At 43.3% G+C, this 18076-nt stretch overlaps 1 protein-coding gene across 1 annotated transcript; it reads left to right on the forward strand.

The window, feature by feature from the left end:
• The first annotated feature begins 2583 nt into the window (after window positions 1-2583).
• TNNI1 (troponin I1, slow skeletal type) lies at window positions 2584-18076 on the forward strand. The gene is made up of 8 exons (XM_081194807.1): window positions 2584-2726; window positions 6991-7025; window positions 9498-9539; window positions 10853-10984; window positions 11673-11762; window positions 12536-12712; window positions 14701-14811; window positions 17458-18076. Exons 4-7 carry the CDS (start codon window positions 10859-10861, stop codon window positions 14806-14808), a joined length of 501 nt encoding a protein of 166 aa, XP_081050933.1. The 5' UTR covers window positions 2584-2726; window positions 6991-7025; window positions 9498-9539; window positions 10853-10858; the 3' UTR covers window positions 14809-14811; window positions 17458-18076.

The raw sequence follows: 18076 nt of genomic DNA on the forward strand, positions 1-18076 counted from the left end.
TTAACCCCACACAGAGCTACAGTTCCCAGCAGCCTTAACAAACCACAGCTTCCAGGACTCCTATGGGGTGGGAGAATGCACTTTAAATGTCTTGAGTGTATACAGCCCTGCTATGTTGGCCAGGCACTTTTTCACAGCCCTTTCACAGAGCTGCTGTGAGAATTAAGAGGGCTGGGAAGGGCCATGAACACCATTTTATATATTGTTATGAGTTTGGGGCGTAAAGCTGTACACAGAGACCCCTCAACCCCTGGATCCAGTAAGTGTTAAAATCTAAGCCAGGCTAGCTCCCTGTTGAGGTGACCTCCTGGGTGATGGGCCATTCAGGAGAATAAAGGAAGTGAGTCTGTGTGAGCATCAACCGGCTGGTAGTTAGAAAAAGACTAAGGTGAGAATTGAGAGTTAAGTGATGTGTGCCAGAAGAAAAGTAGCAGAGAGAGTCAGAGGAACATTGGATTTCTGTTTGAATCCAAGGCTGTGGCTATAGGGGAAGGAAGACCCTCTTGTGGTGTTAATGCTGTGAACCCCTCCATCAGCTTGTATATATGTGTAAATAAACCATATATCATAAAGACACCACAGTCTCCGCTGTCCCTCATTCCAAAAGGAAATACAAATCCTGGATGAGCTCTGGGAACCCCTGGAGTCTCACACTGCACAGAGATTGGGGTGGTGGGCAACTATATATATATATGGACATATTGTATACAAATGTAATACATAGACAATAAATTAGAATAGTGTTCCCACACCTAGTGCTGTCCAGATGCTTTAGACTACAACTTCCATCAGTCCCAGCCAACATGGCTCTGCTGGCTGGGGATGATGGGAACTGTAGTCCAAAGCATCTGGATGGCACCTGATTGGGGAAGGCTGGGTTCGAATGAGGATGGTTCATTGCTGCTCTGATCGCTGCTCATTCCCACAGAAAACAGGGTGGTGTTGGTGTTGCAGGGAAGGACCCTGGGCTCTCCACTCCTGTCACTGCCTTTGAATATCTTTCCTCTATTCTCTGCCCGCACCATAATAGCAACATGGATTAAAATGCCAAGCATTGTCCTCCTTGGACTATAGAGTTGTGTTCTCCTCATATGTGCTCCAAAAATACCCAGGGAAACAGGTGCAAAGGCAGCTCTCTGGGCCTCCTCCCCACCCTGAGGGGCTCCTAGTCTGCCCGCTTTAGAGACAAAAGAGTGAGCTCCCCCGCAGGAAGGGACTGTGGTTCTCCTTAACAAAGGCTGCTTCTAGCAATCAATTATGGCCTCTTGATTGTTGATCAAAACCTTGTTCCCCTCTGCATCTGGAACATTCACCTTGCTGGCTTGGGAGGCAATGCACACAGGACATCAGCCGTATAATCCATATTTATCCTCATGAAATGCTGTGTTTTGATGTGTCCACTCCCTCCCCCCCATTTTTTTTTAGCTTTGGTTCAAACTGAGAAAAAGAACAACCTAGAAGTTGGGGGATTAATCCATTTTTTTTAATAAAATATTTATTGAAGATTTTAAAGAATTCAAACAATACAACAAACTTAAATCAAAAACAAAGAACAAAAAAGAAGCATAAAAACATACAAAAATACAAGTATAAAAATACATAAAAAGCACAAAAAAGAAAATAGTTCATTTTCTTAGATATCATTTTCATAACCCTCTTTCATGACTCCCTCGCGTCTCCCTTTTCTGTGTTCCTAATTACAAAATCATATTCCGCAATATTTCACCTTCTCTTAAAAATTGTTTTAAATTGTATATTTCAACAATTATGTCTCCAATTTTGCCTCTTGTTATCAAATATTTAAATACTTAAACTTGACATAATATTATTCAAATTTCATCTTTGTTCTTATACTTCAATTATTTTCATATTCCTTTCCACTCGTTTACTAATGCCATATTGTTTTTATATCCTGCATCATTTTAACATTCATAGAAAAGTTGGGGGATTAATCCAATCCTGAGTAATCCATTCTCCTCATTTTCTACTCACTGACTGTTCTTATCAACCGTGTCTTGCAGTTTCCTGTTCTCAGTGTGTCCAGAGTTTTTAGTATGTGAGCAGAAGTTATGTGTGCTTTGTACACTAGTCAGAGTACACAGCGGATGCAATGTAAAGGTATAACCTGGTGTGTGTGTGTGTGTGTGTGTGTGTGTGTGAGGAACCTCAACACTGGGGGCCAAAAGCCCTCCAGTCTCTCTGGCTTCCTGAAGTCTCCTGCACATCTTTCCAGGCCATAACCTTTCCTGGACTTTCAGTGCCTTGAGCAGCAATCATGCTTCCTGCTTGTCTGGTTGGAAGAAAGAAGGATGGCATTTAGAAACCTCTGACTTTTGTGTGGCTAGAATGCAACCTACTGTATGGAGGCAAGAGTCATATCCCTGACCCATCCACTGCTGGCATGTGGCCCCTGCAACGTTGCTCATGAGAGAATGAGGCCCTCAGGCTGGAAAAGCTTCCCCACTCTCATTATAACATGTACGCAGCGCAAAGTGTGTGCACGTAATGTATACACAATGTGTGGGTGTGTGGTCTGCTGCATCTCTAGACATCGCCTCTTGCTCTGTGAATGCAGGCGTCCCAGAAGGGTATCTGTATCTGTTCTATTTTTACTGACCAGTTGCGGTCTGGCTGCAGCTTAATACCCCCATCCTTTCCTCATCTCCTCACAGTCTGAAATCTTCCATCCTTCAGCCAGCACCTCCCTCCCGCCTGGACTGCGCTAGGTAAGGTGTTTTCATCAAAGGGTTAGCCTTGGGGCGGGAGGTAGTCATGTGTTGATTTATAGGTTGCAGCACAGAGAAAGAAATCACCACCTTATTTTGCTCAAGGCAATGAGAACACCAGCTGGTTGAGCAGGAGCTTTGTAGGGGATGCACCCAGGCAACTGCCATTAAAACCAATTACACTTGCAGTGCCAATGGCATGTAGGCACTAATGCAGACACAGGCTGGTGGAGATGGGGTTTTTTCCTCCCCTTTTCAATCTCGGAGCACTTTGCAAATACTAGGCAGATAGATTAGCCAGAAGCTTAAGGGCAGGTTTCGGTTGGTGAAGCGTTAGATCTGAAGAGAAATGCTTATGAAAATTCCCCAGAGCAGATGGCAGTGATCAGATTCCCTGATGGAAAAGGCATTGCACGAGGGGACTGGGTGTCTAAAAGGATCCAATAGGCTCTTGGGGAAATGGGAACTCTGAAAAAACAAATTGACTTTCTCCCACACCAAATTCCAGCTCTCTTGTAGATGACAGGTGCAGAAATGATGCTAATTATTTTTATGTCTCCATTTGTGGTGAGTGCATCTATAAAAGTCTGTGCTCAAGTTGCCTTCTCTGTCTATTTCATTGCGGATACTTAACATTTTGTTAACACCATGGTGGTGTCAAAGAAATCTGCTGACTCCCAACAGAACTTCGAGAGAACTTTGCTTATGCCAGGGTAATTTGTCTACCAGAAACTAAACTGGAAGAACTGTTTCTGAATGCCATCCATAGTGATACGGAGAGCACTGGGACAATTCATTTGAAAGAGCAAAATGATCCAGTCACAGATGTGTATTCCACAAGTTCCATACCTTTTCCCAAGTGACATTTATGGAGCATGAGGCTATCAATAGCTACGAATCACAAGTGGGAAGAATGCTGCCATGCTCAACTCCTGCCAGTGGGTTTCTCACAGACATCTGGTTGGCCACTGTAAGAATAGGATGCTAGACTAGATGGGCATTGGGTCTGAGACGGGAGTACCTTTCGTATGTTCTTATGAATAGATATCTTATTTGTGGAAGACATGGGCTGCACGGATGCGCTGAATGACTTAAAGGTAGAAACCGCTGAGCAAAAAGCAGGCATATATATGAGCCATCAAAGCGGTGTCAAGCCATTTAGAGAGTAGGAATGAAAATGAGGCTTTTGCAGCTGAACAAAAGAAATTCTATGGTCAAATTATGGATGCAAAATTGTGATATCACCAAGTATGCAGCAGTATTAGAAATACTACAATATTCAAAGCCACCTTCAAAGGAATCCTGTGAACCATGGGTTTCACTACAATCAAATTCTCCTTTTTACATTTACTTTACATTTATTTAGAATGGTTTCGGAGCTAGTACGCTGCAGGGAATTTTGGAGCTCTTAAATCTATTATGCTACCTATAAAGTTGCTCAGATGCAGGAAAGCTTCGAATAATCTGAGTGTAAACCAGCTTCTTAAGGGAATGCAAAAGTGAAATAAAAAAAAGCATTATGAATTTGAATTGAATTTTTATTTTTTTAAAAAAGACATTTGAAATTTGAATGTGGGCATTTATCTAAGGCTCATGTATTTTAAGACTTGGATTTTCACATACTTGATCCCTCTCGGGGAAGTTCCTTATCTTACCCTCCAAAATATTAGTCAACAGAAATAATTTTGTAAAAATTGAGGAACTGAGAGGGGTTGTGGGTAATTAGCATTCGAGAAGTAGCTAAAACCTTGAAGCCAAGTTGCTGAATTGTAGATACGCTTGACATGGCACACCCTCCTGTCTATGGAATTTCTTGCTCCCTTAATTTGAGGCTGACCTCCTGTACATCACAGCTTTGCTAGTATCTCTCTCCATGGCAGCAGAAGGTCCAAAAAAAGTAAACAATAGAGGTGTGCTGGCTATCAGACACGTTCTGGGAGAGTAATGCTCCATCTTGAGCAGAAGTCTCTAATTTGATCAGATGCTAGGCTGTCTTGTGTCTACTGCTTCTCCCTGCCTCTTACGCATTTAGATGATTCAGCTTGGAATAGCATGGCAAATGCCTAAGCAGAGGTAGAAAAAGGTCACCTGGGTTGCCTAGGACCTCATTTTTCTTAGCACCTTGTGTGGGACAATTGTATTTATTATTATTTTTTGCATCTTCAGTTTGTTGTTGTTGTTGTTTAGTCGTTTAGTCGTGTCCGACTCTTCGTGACCCCATGGACCAGAGCACGCCAGGCACTCCTGTCTTCTACTGCCTCCCGCAGTTTGGTCAGACTCATGTTTGTAGCTTCGAGAACACTGTCCAGGCATCTCGTCCTCTGTTGTCCCCTTCTTCTTGTGCCCTCAATCTTTCCCAACATCAGGGTCTTTTCCAGGGAGTCTTCTCTTCTCATGAGGTGGCCAAAGTATTGGAGCTTCAGCTTCAGGATGTGTCCTTCCAGTGAGCACTCAGGGCTGATTTCCTTAAGAATGGATAGGTTTGATCTTCTTGCAGTCCATGGGACTCTCAAGAGTCTCCTCCAGCACCATAATTCAAAAACATCAATTCTTCGGCGATCAGCCTTCTTTATGGTCCAGCTCTCACTTCCATACATCACTACTGGGAAAACCATAGCTTTAACTATATGGACCTTTTTTGGCAAGGTGATGTCTCTGCTTTTTAAGACGCTGTCTAGGTTTGCCATCGCTTTTCTCCCAAGGAGCAGGCGTCTTTTAATTTTGTGACTGCTGTCACCATCTGCAGTGATCATGGAGCCCAAGAAAGTAAAATCTCTCACTGCATCTTCAGTTAGTGGGCCTCTAATAACTGGTGGAATGATTTTACCAGGAGTTAATTGGAACAAGCTATCCATATAGTCTAAATGCTGTTCCATGGATACACAATATACAGAGTGTGCGCGACCTGATATTTAAAAGGTAGGACCAAATAGGTACAACTAGGTTATGTGAGTCTGTGACTACTCTTTGGATTTGGGGTAGCAGCACCAGGCAGCACCTGTAGGGGGAAAGTATCCTCATCATCTCTAGTCATCTAGAACAGGCATCCCCAACCTTTGGCCCTCCAGAGGTTTTGGACTACAATTCCCATCATCCCTGCCCACTGGTCCTGTTAGCTAGGGATCATGGGAGTTGTAGGCCAAAACATCAGGAGGGCCACAGGTTGGGGATGCCTGATCTCAAGACAGAATAATGAGGTCTGGACCCACTGGCACTCTGCAGTTTTATCATTGGCTTAGCGCCATAAAGTTTTGCAGAAACACTACCAACAAAGATTCCTGTATATCAGGGGGTTGGACTGGGGGGTTAGACCCTTGGGGTCTCTGATTCTCTGATTCTAGTGTTATTGATTACCACGAGATTAAACATTATATAAACACATTGGAAGCTTAATTGCTGCTTCAACAGATTGTCGTTATTCAAAACCTGCCTTTTCAAAATGCCTGAGGCCGTTTTGCAAGATGGCGTGCGTACACACACACACACACACACACACACACACACACGCACACACACACACACACACACTCTTCCACATACAGAAGCTGACTGGACTGACAGATAAATCTTACTTCTACACAGACGATGCAGGTCCACCACCTCATCTGAAGGTGGAAGGGTTAGCTTTGGGGAGGCTGTGTGGCACTCACACTTCTGGTCCACCCCACAGCTAGATGCATCGTACCAGCATCCACCACTTTAGCTGTCCATCTCACTCTGTCTTATGGGTAGGCCCTGGGCCGGTGGTGCCCTGACGGACTCCAGCTACAAAAGCTGAGGCTGCTGAAGAGGCCAGAGGCCACCTTGGTTGTGAGTCCTGGAGAAACTGCTCCCTGCCTTGTAGGCCTTTTTGCACCTGGAGGGTGGGGCCCGGACTGACTCCAGCTACAAAAGCTGAGGCTGCCGAATAGGCTCTTGGGCTGGGGTATTGTTTAGGGGGTTTTGTTCAGGGATTGTTGCTGCTATTGCCATTAATTCTCTGTACCTTTATTACAGATCTTATTATGATATATGTGCAAATTGTTTAACTTGGTTTGGTATTTTGATGTTTTATTTATTGTTTATGACTACTTTTGTTATGTAGGCACTACGTAATTTTTCATGTTATAAGCCACCTTGAGCATGGTTTGAACTATGGAATGGCAACATGCAAATAAAATGATGTTTGTATGTATGTAGGGTTGACCCTGAACTTGTGCTGGTGTTCAAAGCTTAGGTTTCAGTTTCATTCTTTATTGCTGATTTTTTTTCTTTCAAATTGTAGGCACACAATTCAATTGCACGATGCCTGAACAGTAAGTAAGATAAACAACAACCACGTCTGCCTGCTGCCACTTGAGGTGTCCTCTATTTACATCTAGTTTGGATCTTGTTTCCTGGATTCCTCTTCTGACTTTGGCCTAAATTAACTCATGCATGACACCTGGCACTTAGAGCGGAACTAGATTTGGGAGACTTGTCCTGAGGAATGCTGCTGAAAAAGATGTCAGTAGGCTTGAAAGAAGCCTTCTATTTTAGCCACATAGAAGGCTTTTTTCAAGCCTAATTGCCACAAGGGAAGGGCAGTTTTGGGCAACCAAACTGGTGAAGCAATGGTTAATACTTCCCACCCCAACAGCAGCCTCCAATTGCTCCTTCCCTGCTGCAATGAGAGTGAACGAAATCTTCCATTGGCTTCCATAGGAGGCATTTTTCAAACCTAATAGTTGTGGGCATAGGAGCCAACTCCTAGGAGCTGTGGGGGCTTCGGTCGCCACAATAAAATATTTGAGGGGCCTCAGCCCCCACAAAGTTGATGGGCATTCCCATTCAAATGGTGTGTCTGCACTGTGTCATGTGATCGATTATGCAGGGCGGGGTTTACCTGGGCGCCCCACAATATTTTATTCAATTTGGCACCCCTGGTTGTGGGGTTGGGGAGTGATCTTCTTGGAGAGCTAAGGAGGGAAGATTTGCTGTTGGCTACCCAGCTGTGCACTCCAAGAAGATGCCCACTGCCCCAAATTTGAGTTGAAAAATGCAGAAATTATTTTCCCAAGCCGAATTGCTAGCAGGGTGTGTGTGTATGCGTGCATGCATATGTATGTGGGGGGGTTGCATCTGTGTGCAGTTGTGGTATATGGTTGCATACATGTCTGAGGGATGTGCATCAGTGTGGTGTGTGTACATCACAGTTTCTACAGTTTGCACATGTGACCAAGGACCCGCAAAGTTGATAACCCAAGAGAAACATGAACCTGTATCATAGGTTCACCTGTATCATAGTGGGGAAACAAGGAGAGTTGACCAATGGGAGGAAAATAGAACGGGATACAGGGCTGCTGCTTTCAATGGCAATCCTATGACCAGTGCCATATCAAGATTTGCTCTAGTGCAATCCTATGCATGTCAGCTCAGACATAAGCCAGGGCGCACTATCATGTTGCAGTGGGCAATAGTGTCCTCAAACACTGCTTAGTGTGAACTGAGCATGCCTCTAATTTCTCTGCAATGTTCAAAGGTTCTGTTGTAGGTCACATCCTATATTTAAAGCTCACATATACCACTTCAACAGCCATATATTCTCCAGAAAGGATCATGGGAAATAGAGTTATTTAAGGATGTTGGGGATTCGTCAGGACCCTTGATGAATTACAGTTCCCAGGGTTCTTTGGGGCAGCCATCACTGTTGAAGTGGTATAAGAGTGTTTTAAAGGTTTAGTGTCAAGTCTAACCACAGAGAATATAAAGAGGAAAGTAGAAAGTCTAAAATAATAGCTATCAGGCATTAGTTTCCAATACTGCCAAATTTAAAATGCCATTGCATGTCAAATACAGTCAGATATCAAGGGTAAGATATGAAATTTTGAATTCAGTGATCATTGGCTGAATAGCAAATATTCAGAGGCTGCCTAGCGAGTTTACTTATAAAAGAGAATTTTGAGTTTTGAGAGCATTAGTTAGAATCACAAACCACTTCTATAAATCAGCCACTAGATGGCAGAGAAGAACCTACACTTCCCAGGCTTAGAGGCACGGTTCTAAAATGGGATTTGCCAAAGGAATTGTGCCTTTTCTCCTCCCCTTAGGCTGGAGCTAGCCAGTCCATTCAGCCCTTTTGTTTCAGGATGTCATCGTCCACTACTGGAAGAGTAGCACAGCTCGCCCACTGACAACTAATCCATGATCCCACTAGTAGATGTGACCATAAAGTGGGGATCTCTAGGTTTGAGAACAGCTGTGGACATCTCTTTTATGGAAAACCCTGTGAGAATGTGCCATGTTTAATTTGGGTCCAAGAACAGCTGAACTGTAGAGAAATACTGTATATCATCTCAATCACTTGTCTAAATGAAAGCAAAACAGCCATATTCCCAGATAAGGTCTTCTCACTAGGGATGAGGGTGGGAATTCAGTTTGATTCACATTTTGAGGTGAACCTTCCAAATCTACACTTTCCAAAACAATTTGTGACCCAAAATACAGCATAGGGAGGGTAGGAAAATTCCAACTTCTTCTGGAAATCTCTGGATTAGTGGGGAGTAGTGGTGTGATGGGTTTACTTTTCCATACAGTAGCAATTCTATTCTTCTCTTGAGCAGAAGTTTATATTCGTCATATTCATTCTGCTTTCTCCTCTCTTTATTCCTCCACCCAAATGAACTTCTGCAGGGAGGTAAGTGTTGCTCCTGGATTCTTTTTTATTTTTCTGTGCAACTCTGCAACTGATTGCATAATGTATTTGCTTTAAAGTGGGTTCCCTTTATTTACGTATTCGTCTTTCTCCCTCAGAGGAAATCCAAAATCACAGCCTCGCGCAAACTCCTTTTGAAGGTGAGTCGGGATGCGATCCTAGATCCTCACAGAGGTCGCAAACCAGCTACAGTGCTTTTGTTAAAGTGAGCTGCACACAAGAGAAGCTATCCTAAGCAAATGTTGGGGATTGTGTAGGAATTCCACCTTGTGCATTGTAGGGGAAGCCTATGAGATGTTTGCATTGACCTATGATAGAACTCACATCTCAGAAAATATGGTAGCACTGATTTAAAAAATATATGATGTTCTGAAGGATCCCTCTTCTTGTCCTTTTCTTTTATTTAGAACTTGTCTTAATTTTAAAAAATCTCAAAGTGATGTAAAAGCTAGAAATTAAATACAAGACAAAAGAATCTCAAAGCAATGCACAAAACAGAAAACAAATACAGTGGTACCTCGGGTTACATACACTTCATGTTACAGACTCCGCTAACACAGAAATAGTACCTTGGGTTAAGAACTTTGCTTCAGGATGAGAACAGAAATCGTGCTCCGGTGGCTCGGCGGCAGCAGGAGGCCCCATTAGCTAAAGTGGTGCTTCAGGTTCAGAACAGTTTCAGGTTAAGAACGGACCTCCGGAACGAGTTCTTAACCAGAGGTACCACTGTACAATACAATAATAATCAAGTAACAACCTATTGAAATAAACATTATACTATTAATTAGTAACACCCACAAATACTACTACTACTACTACTAATTTATTTATACCCCGCCCATCCTGCTGGGTTTCCCCAGCCACACTGGGCGGCTCCCAACAGAATATTAATAATAATAAAAATAAAGGGATAAAACATCAAACATTAAAAACTTCCCTAAACAGGGCTGCCTTCAGATGTCTTCTAAAAGTCAGTCGCTTATTTCCTTGACATCTGATGGGAGGGCATTCCACAGGGCGGGCGCCACTACCGGGAAGGCCCTCTGCCTGGTTCCCTGTAAACAAACACACAGTCATCCTTATCCCTCAGTACAAAATCCCAGCCAGTCACTTTGTATGACAAAGGCAGCTGGGCAGATCTCCTGGAATCATAATAAGATGAATCTCCTACTCCACTTCCCACATGGGGTGGGGGAGCTGTGTGCCAATAAGACTCTCCCTCTGAACAGCAGTGAAGAACTTTATCTCATCAGTATTCTGACTGCACAGGCTCTCATCCTGAGCTATAAACATTCAATGCCCTACCGACCATCACACCAATTACTGCAGCCTCCATGCCTTCCAAAATAAACAGGCAGCCAACAGAGCAGGGGAGGGGGGGGCGTTGGTGGGGGAAAGAGAAACAAAACCTCAAAGCCTGCAAATTTCAAATGCTTTGACTTCTTTGTCTCAGAGTTTGATGCTGGCTAAAGCTAAAGAACAGTGGGAACAAGAGCAAGTGGACAAACAAGGAGAAAAGGAGAGGTATTTGGCAGAGAGGGTCACACCTCTGCGGACCAGCGGACTTTCGTTTGCCCAACTCCAGGTATTCTCTTGGTTGAGGAAGCTGTGTGGAAGTAAAGGTGGCTTCTGAAGACTTCCTGATGTTGTTGAGCATTATGGAGCTCTGATGAGCCATACTTGGAGTTAGGTCTCCAGCTTGTGCTGTATTTTTTTGCCTTTGGACTCAGCTACATTAGTAAAAATAAAATGTAAAAAATGCATTATAACACTGTGACACCAGATGGTGTTGCAGAGCTGAAATTGGAACTCTATGAAATTTTCCACTGTGAGCTTTGAAATGTCCCCCCCCCGCCCCCGCAGAGCATTTATAGAGCATTTTTAAAATAACTGTGTAGATGCAGCCAGAGGTGGATAAGAAGTCTCTTCCTTCAGACTAGAGATGTTCTTATTTAGACTTGAGGTTTGAAGTGCTTAAAGGAACTGTCTCAAGCAGAATATATCAATTTATATGTTTAAACTGAGATGGTTTGTATTGACGGTTGTTGTACTATTAATGTCAGCTGATGTTTTATTTTTATTTTCGTCTGGTTTCTTTTTCTTTCTTTGTCAAATTTGCTGTTGAGAGACTCCCCCCCCCCCCTTGACAAAAATACATCATATCTTCCAGATAAGAAGGAAAAGGAAATGCCTTCTTGGGTACTAGTTCTATCAAAACTAGTCCTGGAGAAAAATGCCGGCTCACCACTTTTCCTTTTAACCTCTCTCTCTAGGATCTGTGCAGAGAGCTACATGAGAAAGTGGATGTTGTGGATGAGGAGCGATATGACATTGAAGCAAAATGTAACCACAACATGCGGGAGGTAAGAAAACAAAATGACATCTGCTGCAATCTTCACAATATAACAGTCAATGTGCATTGTTGTACTCTTGGGCTCAGGACCTGGTTCTTAGGGCAGTTAGGCCTGAGAGAACGGAGGTGGAGATCTCTGGTTTGAACTGAAAATAGGAAAATGCACAACCTCCTGGAACATCTATAATCATTCTGGAATATATATATATATATTAATGAAGCCCTTAGGCTGATCATGTGTTCTAGTTTTTCACCACGCAGAAGCTCTCCTGACATTCTCAGGTTTGATGTTCCTGGTGCAGGAGCTGCTTAATAAAGCGCACAAAGATAGTGGGAAAAGGAGACCCAGTGTGCTTTTTCTATTTTGTTTGATCATGGCAAAAGATTCAGGTGTGAAACTGCCCCCAGGAATGCCTCTCTGGAGCCGACTGCATGTTTGCTGCCGGCTCCGCCTCCTATTTATGCAAATGGCCCCACCTCCCAGCAGAGCTGATTGGTTAACTGAGGTTTGGCGGGAGGCGGGCCAGCCCAACCAGCTGGTGCGTCCCATGTGACCCAGGGTGCTGCGCGCAGTCCCACAAAGGGCACCCACAAAGGAAGGTGTGAGCGCTCACTGTTAGCACTAGGGGATTCCCAGAGCATCCATACCTACAGCAGAGAAAGATAGTCAGATCACACGAACTCCTTCCTGTTTAGAAAAAAAGGCTTGACCAACTTCACCTTAGTTCTTGCTTGCCCATTGATGACTTTATGAGGCTTCTTTTCTGATCTCCTGTTCTGCAGATTAAAGACCTGAAACTGAAGGTGCTTGACCTTCGGGGGAAATTCAAACGCCCTCCCTTGCGGAGGGTCCGTGTCTCTGCTGACGCTATGCTTAGGGCTCTGCTTGGCTCTAAGCACAAAGTATCCATGGACTTGAGAGCCAACCTCAAGTCTGTCAAAAAGGAGGACACCGAGAAGGTCAGTGGTTGCTTCTTAAAGTGATTATGGAGGAAAGGTTTACCTGTGTGCTGACCTTCTTTCAACTGGCTGCATGATAGCATGATAATGCTATCCTTTGGATATTCCCAACCATCTAAATTGAAGGGAGCAGTTGCTAAAGAAGTCCCACATGGAGCACATTCAAATAGTCCAAATTGGAGGACACCAGAGCATGGAAAACTGAGGCCAGGCTTTCTCAATCTTGACACATGGCCAGACACCTCTGTGGGAGATGGTCATTTGAGCTGCTCATTATCTGTGGTTTGTACATCTACTCATGCTGACCTTTCTACTATGTCTTGTTTTGACTCGCGGTCAAGACAGTTCATGATTGATTTAGCTGTTTGAGTTGTGCTAAGCACTTTTGAAATAGTTCATTTGTGGCAGCTGCACACATATTGAATGGCTGAAATCGTGGATGAAGGCTGCTGAACCCAGGTCTTCCCACACCAAGTGATCCCTATCACGATGGTAACATTTGTAAGCAGCTTTCATGTGAGCTGAAAGTCTTCACACTTTGCTTTTCTTAGGCGGAAAAATCACTGCTTGGGCCAGCATATGGGGATCTGTTTTGAATATTAGCTTTCCCAATATCAGTAGTTAACAGAAACTATTTCATAATAAGTAGAGGAGCTCACTACACATACAGTGTGTTTTGCAAGCTTGCATATGGAGGAAGCAAATTTTAATGTTCTGACTCTTTGTCTTTATTACTCATAAAGTCATTCAGATCTGGAAAAAATGTCAGCATGGGGTAAATTCCTGATAAGGAGCTGTCCCAGACTCTGGTGTGCCTGCCAAACACTGGCCCAAACTCTGGCACAATGCCATTTAGGCTCAGAAGATGCCTTGAACCTGATACTCAAAGTCTCCCATGGTTAACAGAGCATGCTAAGCTCCCTGAACACCAGTGTGGGTCTCTCTTTCCAAACATCTAAGGGTGTGGTAGCCATACAAGGAGCCTGTGTGTGTTGCTTCCCAGCCTGAAGGGAGCCTGACCCCAACAAGGTAGCCTTCAGATATTCTGGCCTATAACTCCCATCTCTCCTGACCATTGGCCATGCTGGCTGGGGTTGATGGGAGTTGTAGTCCAATACATCTGGAGGCTATCAGGCTTGGAAAAGCTGGTTTAGATAATGTTTCTGCATGCAGTGGGGCATGCTGGGAAAATGTGGTGGTCAGTGCATGTTTGTGATGAGCCTGGCCTCTTTGTTTTATGTGGATATTATTAGGCTACCTCATCGGGTGTGGCCCTCATAAGGCAGATTACAGATAACCATAAGATATATAATGCACAATGAAACAACAACCAACTTAAAACACTGAAAACCTTAGCAAAACAATGATTAAAACATCAACTTAAAACTCCATGTTTAGCTGTGATTATATTTGGCCAGCTTGATATTATTGGCTTCCACCTTAAGAGGGCAAAACTCAGGATTAGACTTTCTGAACGTCTGTACAAACACATTTTATACAGCATGCAAACCTTTAATGGCAATGTCTGATCATGATGGGTTGCCAGTGGGCAAGGAGGAGGCATAGTCCTCATAGAGTTGAGTATGTGTGAATTTCATTCATTCAAAAGTTCATTTGCACTGGATTCTGTGATATGTGTACACACACCCAAGCCAATTTGGACAACTTCCTCTTCCAGTTGTTGGAGAAAGGCAAGATGTTATAATGCAGAATGCAAAGTCCCAACTCACAGCCTTTAAAAATTCTGCCTAATCTTTTTCCTCTGAATTCTGAGATGCCATGGGCACTGCCCACCCACTTTCACCTTCACCTTCACCTTCACAGCCATGAGGACTAGAAACTTTGAAATGAAAGTAGAGTTCTCAAGATGCCAAAGTCTGTGCACCATATTGCACTAATTGGTGGTTAAGGTGGGATCTGGTGCTATGAATTTGCCTTTACTATTCTGTTCTCATGGTACTAAGGTAAGCTTCCTGGTTTCTTTACAGGAGCGTCCTGTAGAAGTGGGTGACTGGCGTAAGAATGTGGAGGCCATGTCAGGAATGGAAGGCAGGAAGAAAATGTTCGATGCTGCCAAAGCTCCAACAGGACAGTGAGAAGTATGACAGTCTTAATTTACTCCTATATATTTAGTTTCCTGTCCACAACAATTTTGCTATCATTGGTAAAGGGTTCCAGTCTCAGCATCATCACGAATCCTGACTGATACTTCCTTGAATGCAGAAGCCACTCAATGGGCAATGTTGTGCAATTGAACCATTGTATCATAGAGATACAAGCAGCACCATTTTCCTGGCTCCGTTGAGTTCAATTCAACAGTGGAAGTTTAGGCTGTGTCTTCTTTCTTTCTTTCTTTCTTTCTTTCTTTCTTTCTTTCTTTCTTTCCTCTTTAATAACTACTGCCTGTTTATGTAAAGCAGGTACAAACTTATTTGGGGGCACACACTAGATAATATATGTCAGGGATAGGGTACCTGTAGCCTGCCAGGTAGGGCTCGATTACAACTCCCATAATCCCTGAATAGGGTTGGAAGGATCTGTAAATTTTGTTTCTTTTGGGTTCTTCCACATTTCTGCAGAAAATTGCATTGAAAAAAAAATCCTCCAGAAGCCGCTTCCGCATTTTAGTGAGAATTTCTATAAAATTCCAATAAAAACATTTTGCATACAGTTTTGATTAATGTACATATTTTGCAGTTTTGATTAATGTACACATTTTGCAAGCAGTTTCTCGTAATATAGTGTCTTTTTGTATGTTATTTTCACTGTTCATTGTCATGCACATTTTCCCCTAACATATACATTTTTGTTTGGTCGGAGAACTGCACTGCAAAAGCCAAATAAGTGCGGATTTTGGAGGATGGCTGTGTTTCCATTCTCAAAACTGTTTCAGAGAGTGTGAATTGATAAATTTGGCTTTCAATGTGAAGTGAATCAAATTTCCTCCCCATCCCTATCCCTGACCATTGGCCATGCTGACTACAGATTATGGGAGTTGGGAGTCCAACAAATTCTTGAGGGTGTTCATCACAGATTCCCCATTGCAGATCTACAAGCTGCTTTGCATCTCACAACAATAATAAAAAATATAGTGGAAGCTTCACAGCTTTGGAAACAGGAGGTATGATACCTGCCACAATGTTCACAAGCCTGAACATGAAAGTGCCCTATTAAGATGCCAACCGGGACTCAGAAAGTTGACTTGCTGATAGACTAATGGACATACCAATCAGGGCACTGAATCGTTGTCTCTGAGATAATTACGGGAAACAACTTTTGAATCTCTGAATATATCTGTCCAGACACAAAGCTTTTAATTATTTCATATTTTCTGCATGCCATTCAGTGTCAGAAACAGTGATCCAAACCTCACTGAGTTGCATTAGAACCAGTCAGAGTCAGCTGGCTTCCTAACCAGTTCCACAAAATAGGAATGGTGCTCACTGCTACATCCTCTTTTCCTACATATGTTGTTGGGCTCCGACTTCCATCATCCCTGGCTAGTATGGCCAAAGCTCAGTGATGATGAGAGCTGGAGGGCACCACATTGGCTACCCCTGCCTTAGAGACTGTACTGGAGGTTGTTGTACGATTCAGGATCAAGTCCTGAAAATCATCTGTATCACCAGTCCAGCAGTCGCTTCTCTTTATACAATGTAGAGAGCTATCACTGCACCACATGCTCAGCTCTCATTCCTAGACTAAAGATGTGGAAGAGGAAACAGGATGAAGGCTGGCAAATGAAGAAAACCAGTGTGGACTGCAAAAAGAAGCCTGAATACTTAATCTGACCACATTCTCCTCATGTCCCACCATCTTCCAAAGCCTTTATGTTGAATTCTGATTTTTGTGAGAAGGGATATATAGCCGCCAGCTCATACTTAAGGGGGGAAAATATTCCATTCTCATTCAGCTAAAACCTGGCTGGTGAGATGACTGTGTGTAACCCAACTATCATTCCTCCTGTCCACTTCCTGTTGCTGTCCCTTCCAGTAGGTTCCTGTTGGTCCAGATTTGTCTTTCCTTTTATTTAAAGCATTTTACCCCACTCTTCATCCAAAAAGCATCCCAAAGGAGCTTACAAGATCAGTAGCAAGACAGTCCTTTCCTACAGGCTTACAAGCTAAAAGACATGGCACAAAAGGGAAAAAAAGGATGGGCAGGAAGGGGCAACACTTAGGACAAGCTGGGATTGAAACAGTTAAGGTAGCCTGATGGAATGAGCACTAGTTAGCCTACTGTTGTTGTTATTGTTGTTTTAGTTCCTCACAGTTGGAGTCATCACATGATGCCCTTGGTGCAGACAGACATGTAATACAGTGCCAAGTGATGGGATCCAGTGACACATTGCCTGTATAAATGCGCTCAGTCATTAAAAATTTGGCACAAGAAGAGCAGAAATTCTGCCCTCAGAGTTGACAATAACACAGCATAGTTTGTACCTGGGTGGTACAGCAGTGCAGAAAGCAGTGGCCATAGAAAGCGTGGGTGTAATGATCATTATTCCTTAGTCTTTGGTTCTCGCTCAGCTGTCACCTAGTGTTGGCTACTTAGTCCAACCATGATGGGCATTTTATTTTATTTTATTGTTACTGAAGTTATTTTATTTTGCTTGGAATGTTTGTTATTAAACACTGCTGATTGTGCAAAGGAAAGGCTTCAAGGATCGTGACAGTGCCTGTGTGATCACTGTAAGTGAGGCCAACTCCAGTTTAATTGAACAGTTGCTTTCCATTCTTTTCCAGGGCCTGCATGGAAAGATGAAGATCCTGTCCCACAGTGCCTGCACCTCTTTCTTTCCTCCCCCCTGCCCCGTGCTCCCTCGTCTTGCCTCATCTTCCTGCATTAGCTGTAGAGTCGCTGCATGTACAGACATTATTAAAAGATCACTATGACTTTGCACTTCATGCCCTCTCAGCCCTTCATGAGCCCACTGGGCTTCCTGTGGAAGCACCCAGCATCTTGCTAGCATGAGTTCTGATTACTATTGCAATGATCTTGCACTGCAGTCTTCCCTCCAAGGCCATATCCTTGGCACTTTGCATTCTATTAGGGGCAGAGGGAGAGGCATGCCAGGTCTAAGATTATGAATCTGTAAAGTGCAAAAGGAAAGAGGATCTTGTATCATAGATGATCATCCTGCACAAATCTTTTGACCATACAGAGGGCTCTACTGAGGCTATAACTTACTGACTGAATGCTGTTAATGTCATTGCTAGGGAAGCTTTGGTGCTCTGTCTTTCTCAATCAAAAAGTCCCCCTGTCCCTCCATGCTAATTCTTCTGATACAAGCAGTTTGGGGGGATGCAAACGTTGTTTCTCTCTGTACATTAAAAACAACAACACAGCAACACTGAGAAGGAA

This window comes from Podarcis bocagei (assembly GCF_964188305.1).
Source record: "Podarcis bocagei genome assembly, chromosome: 5".
Lineage (NCBI taxonomy): Eukaryota > Metazoa > Chordata > Lepidosauria > Squamata > Lacertidae > Podarcis > Podarcis bocagei.

Excerpts from the sequence above, each read along its gene's own strand:
- TNNI1 (XM_081194807.1), top strand. The coding sequence starts at position 10,859 with ATGCTGGCTAAAGCTAAAGAACAGTGGGAACAAGAGCAAGTGGACAAA. Across the intron at positions 10,985-11,672 it reads TTTCGTTTGCCCAACTCCAG|GATCTGTGCAGAGAGCTACA; the intron begins GTATTCTCTTGG and ends CTCTCTCTCTAG. Across the intron at positions 11,763-12,535 it reads GTAACCACAACATGCGGGAG|ATTAAAGACCTGAAACTGAA; the intron begins GTAAGAAAACAA and ends CCTGTTCTGCAG.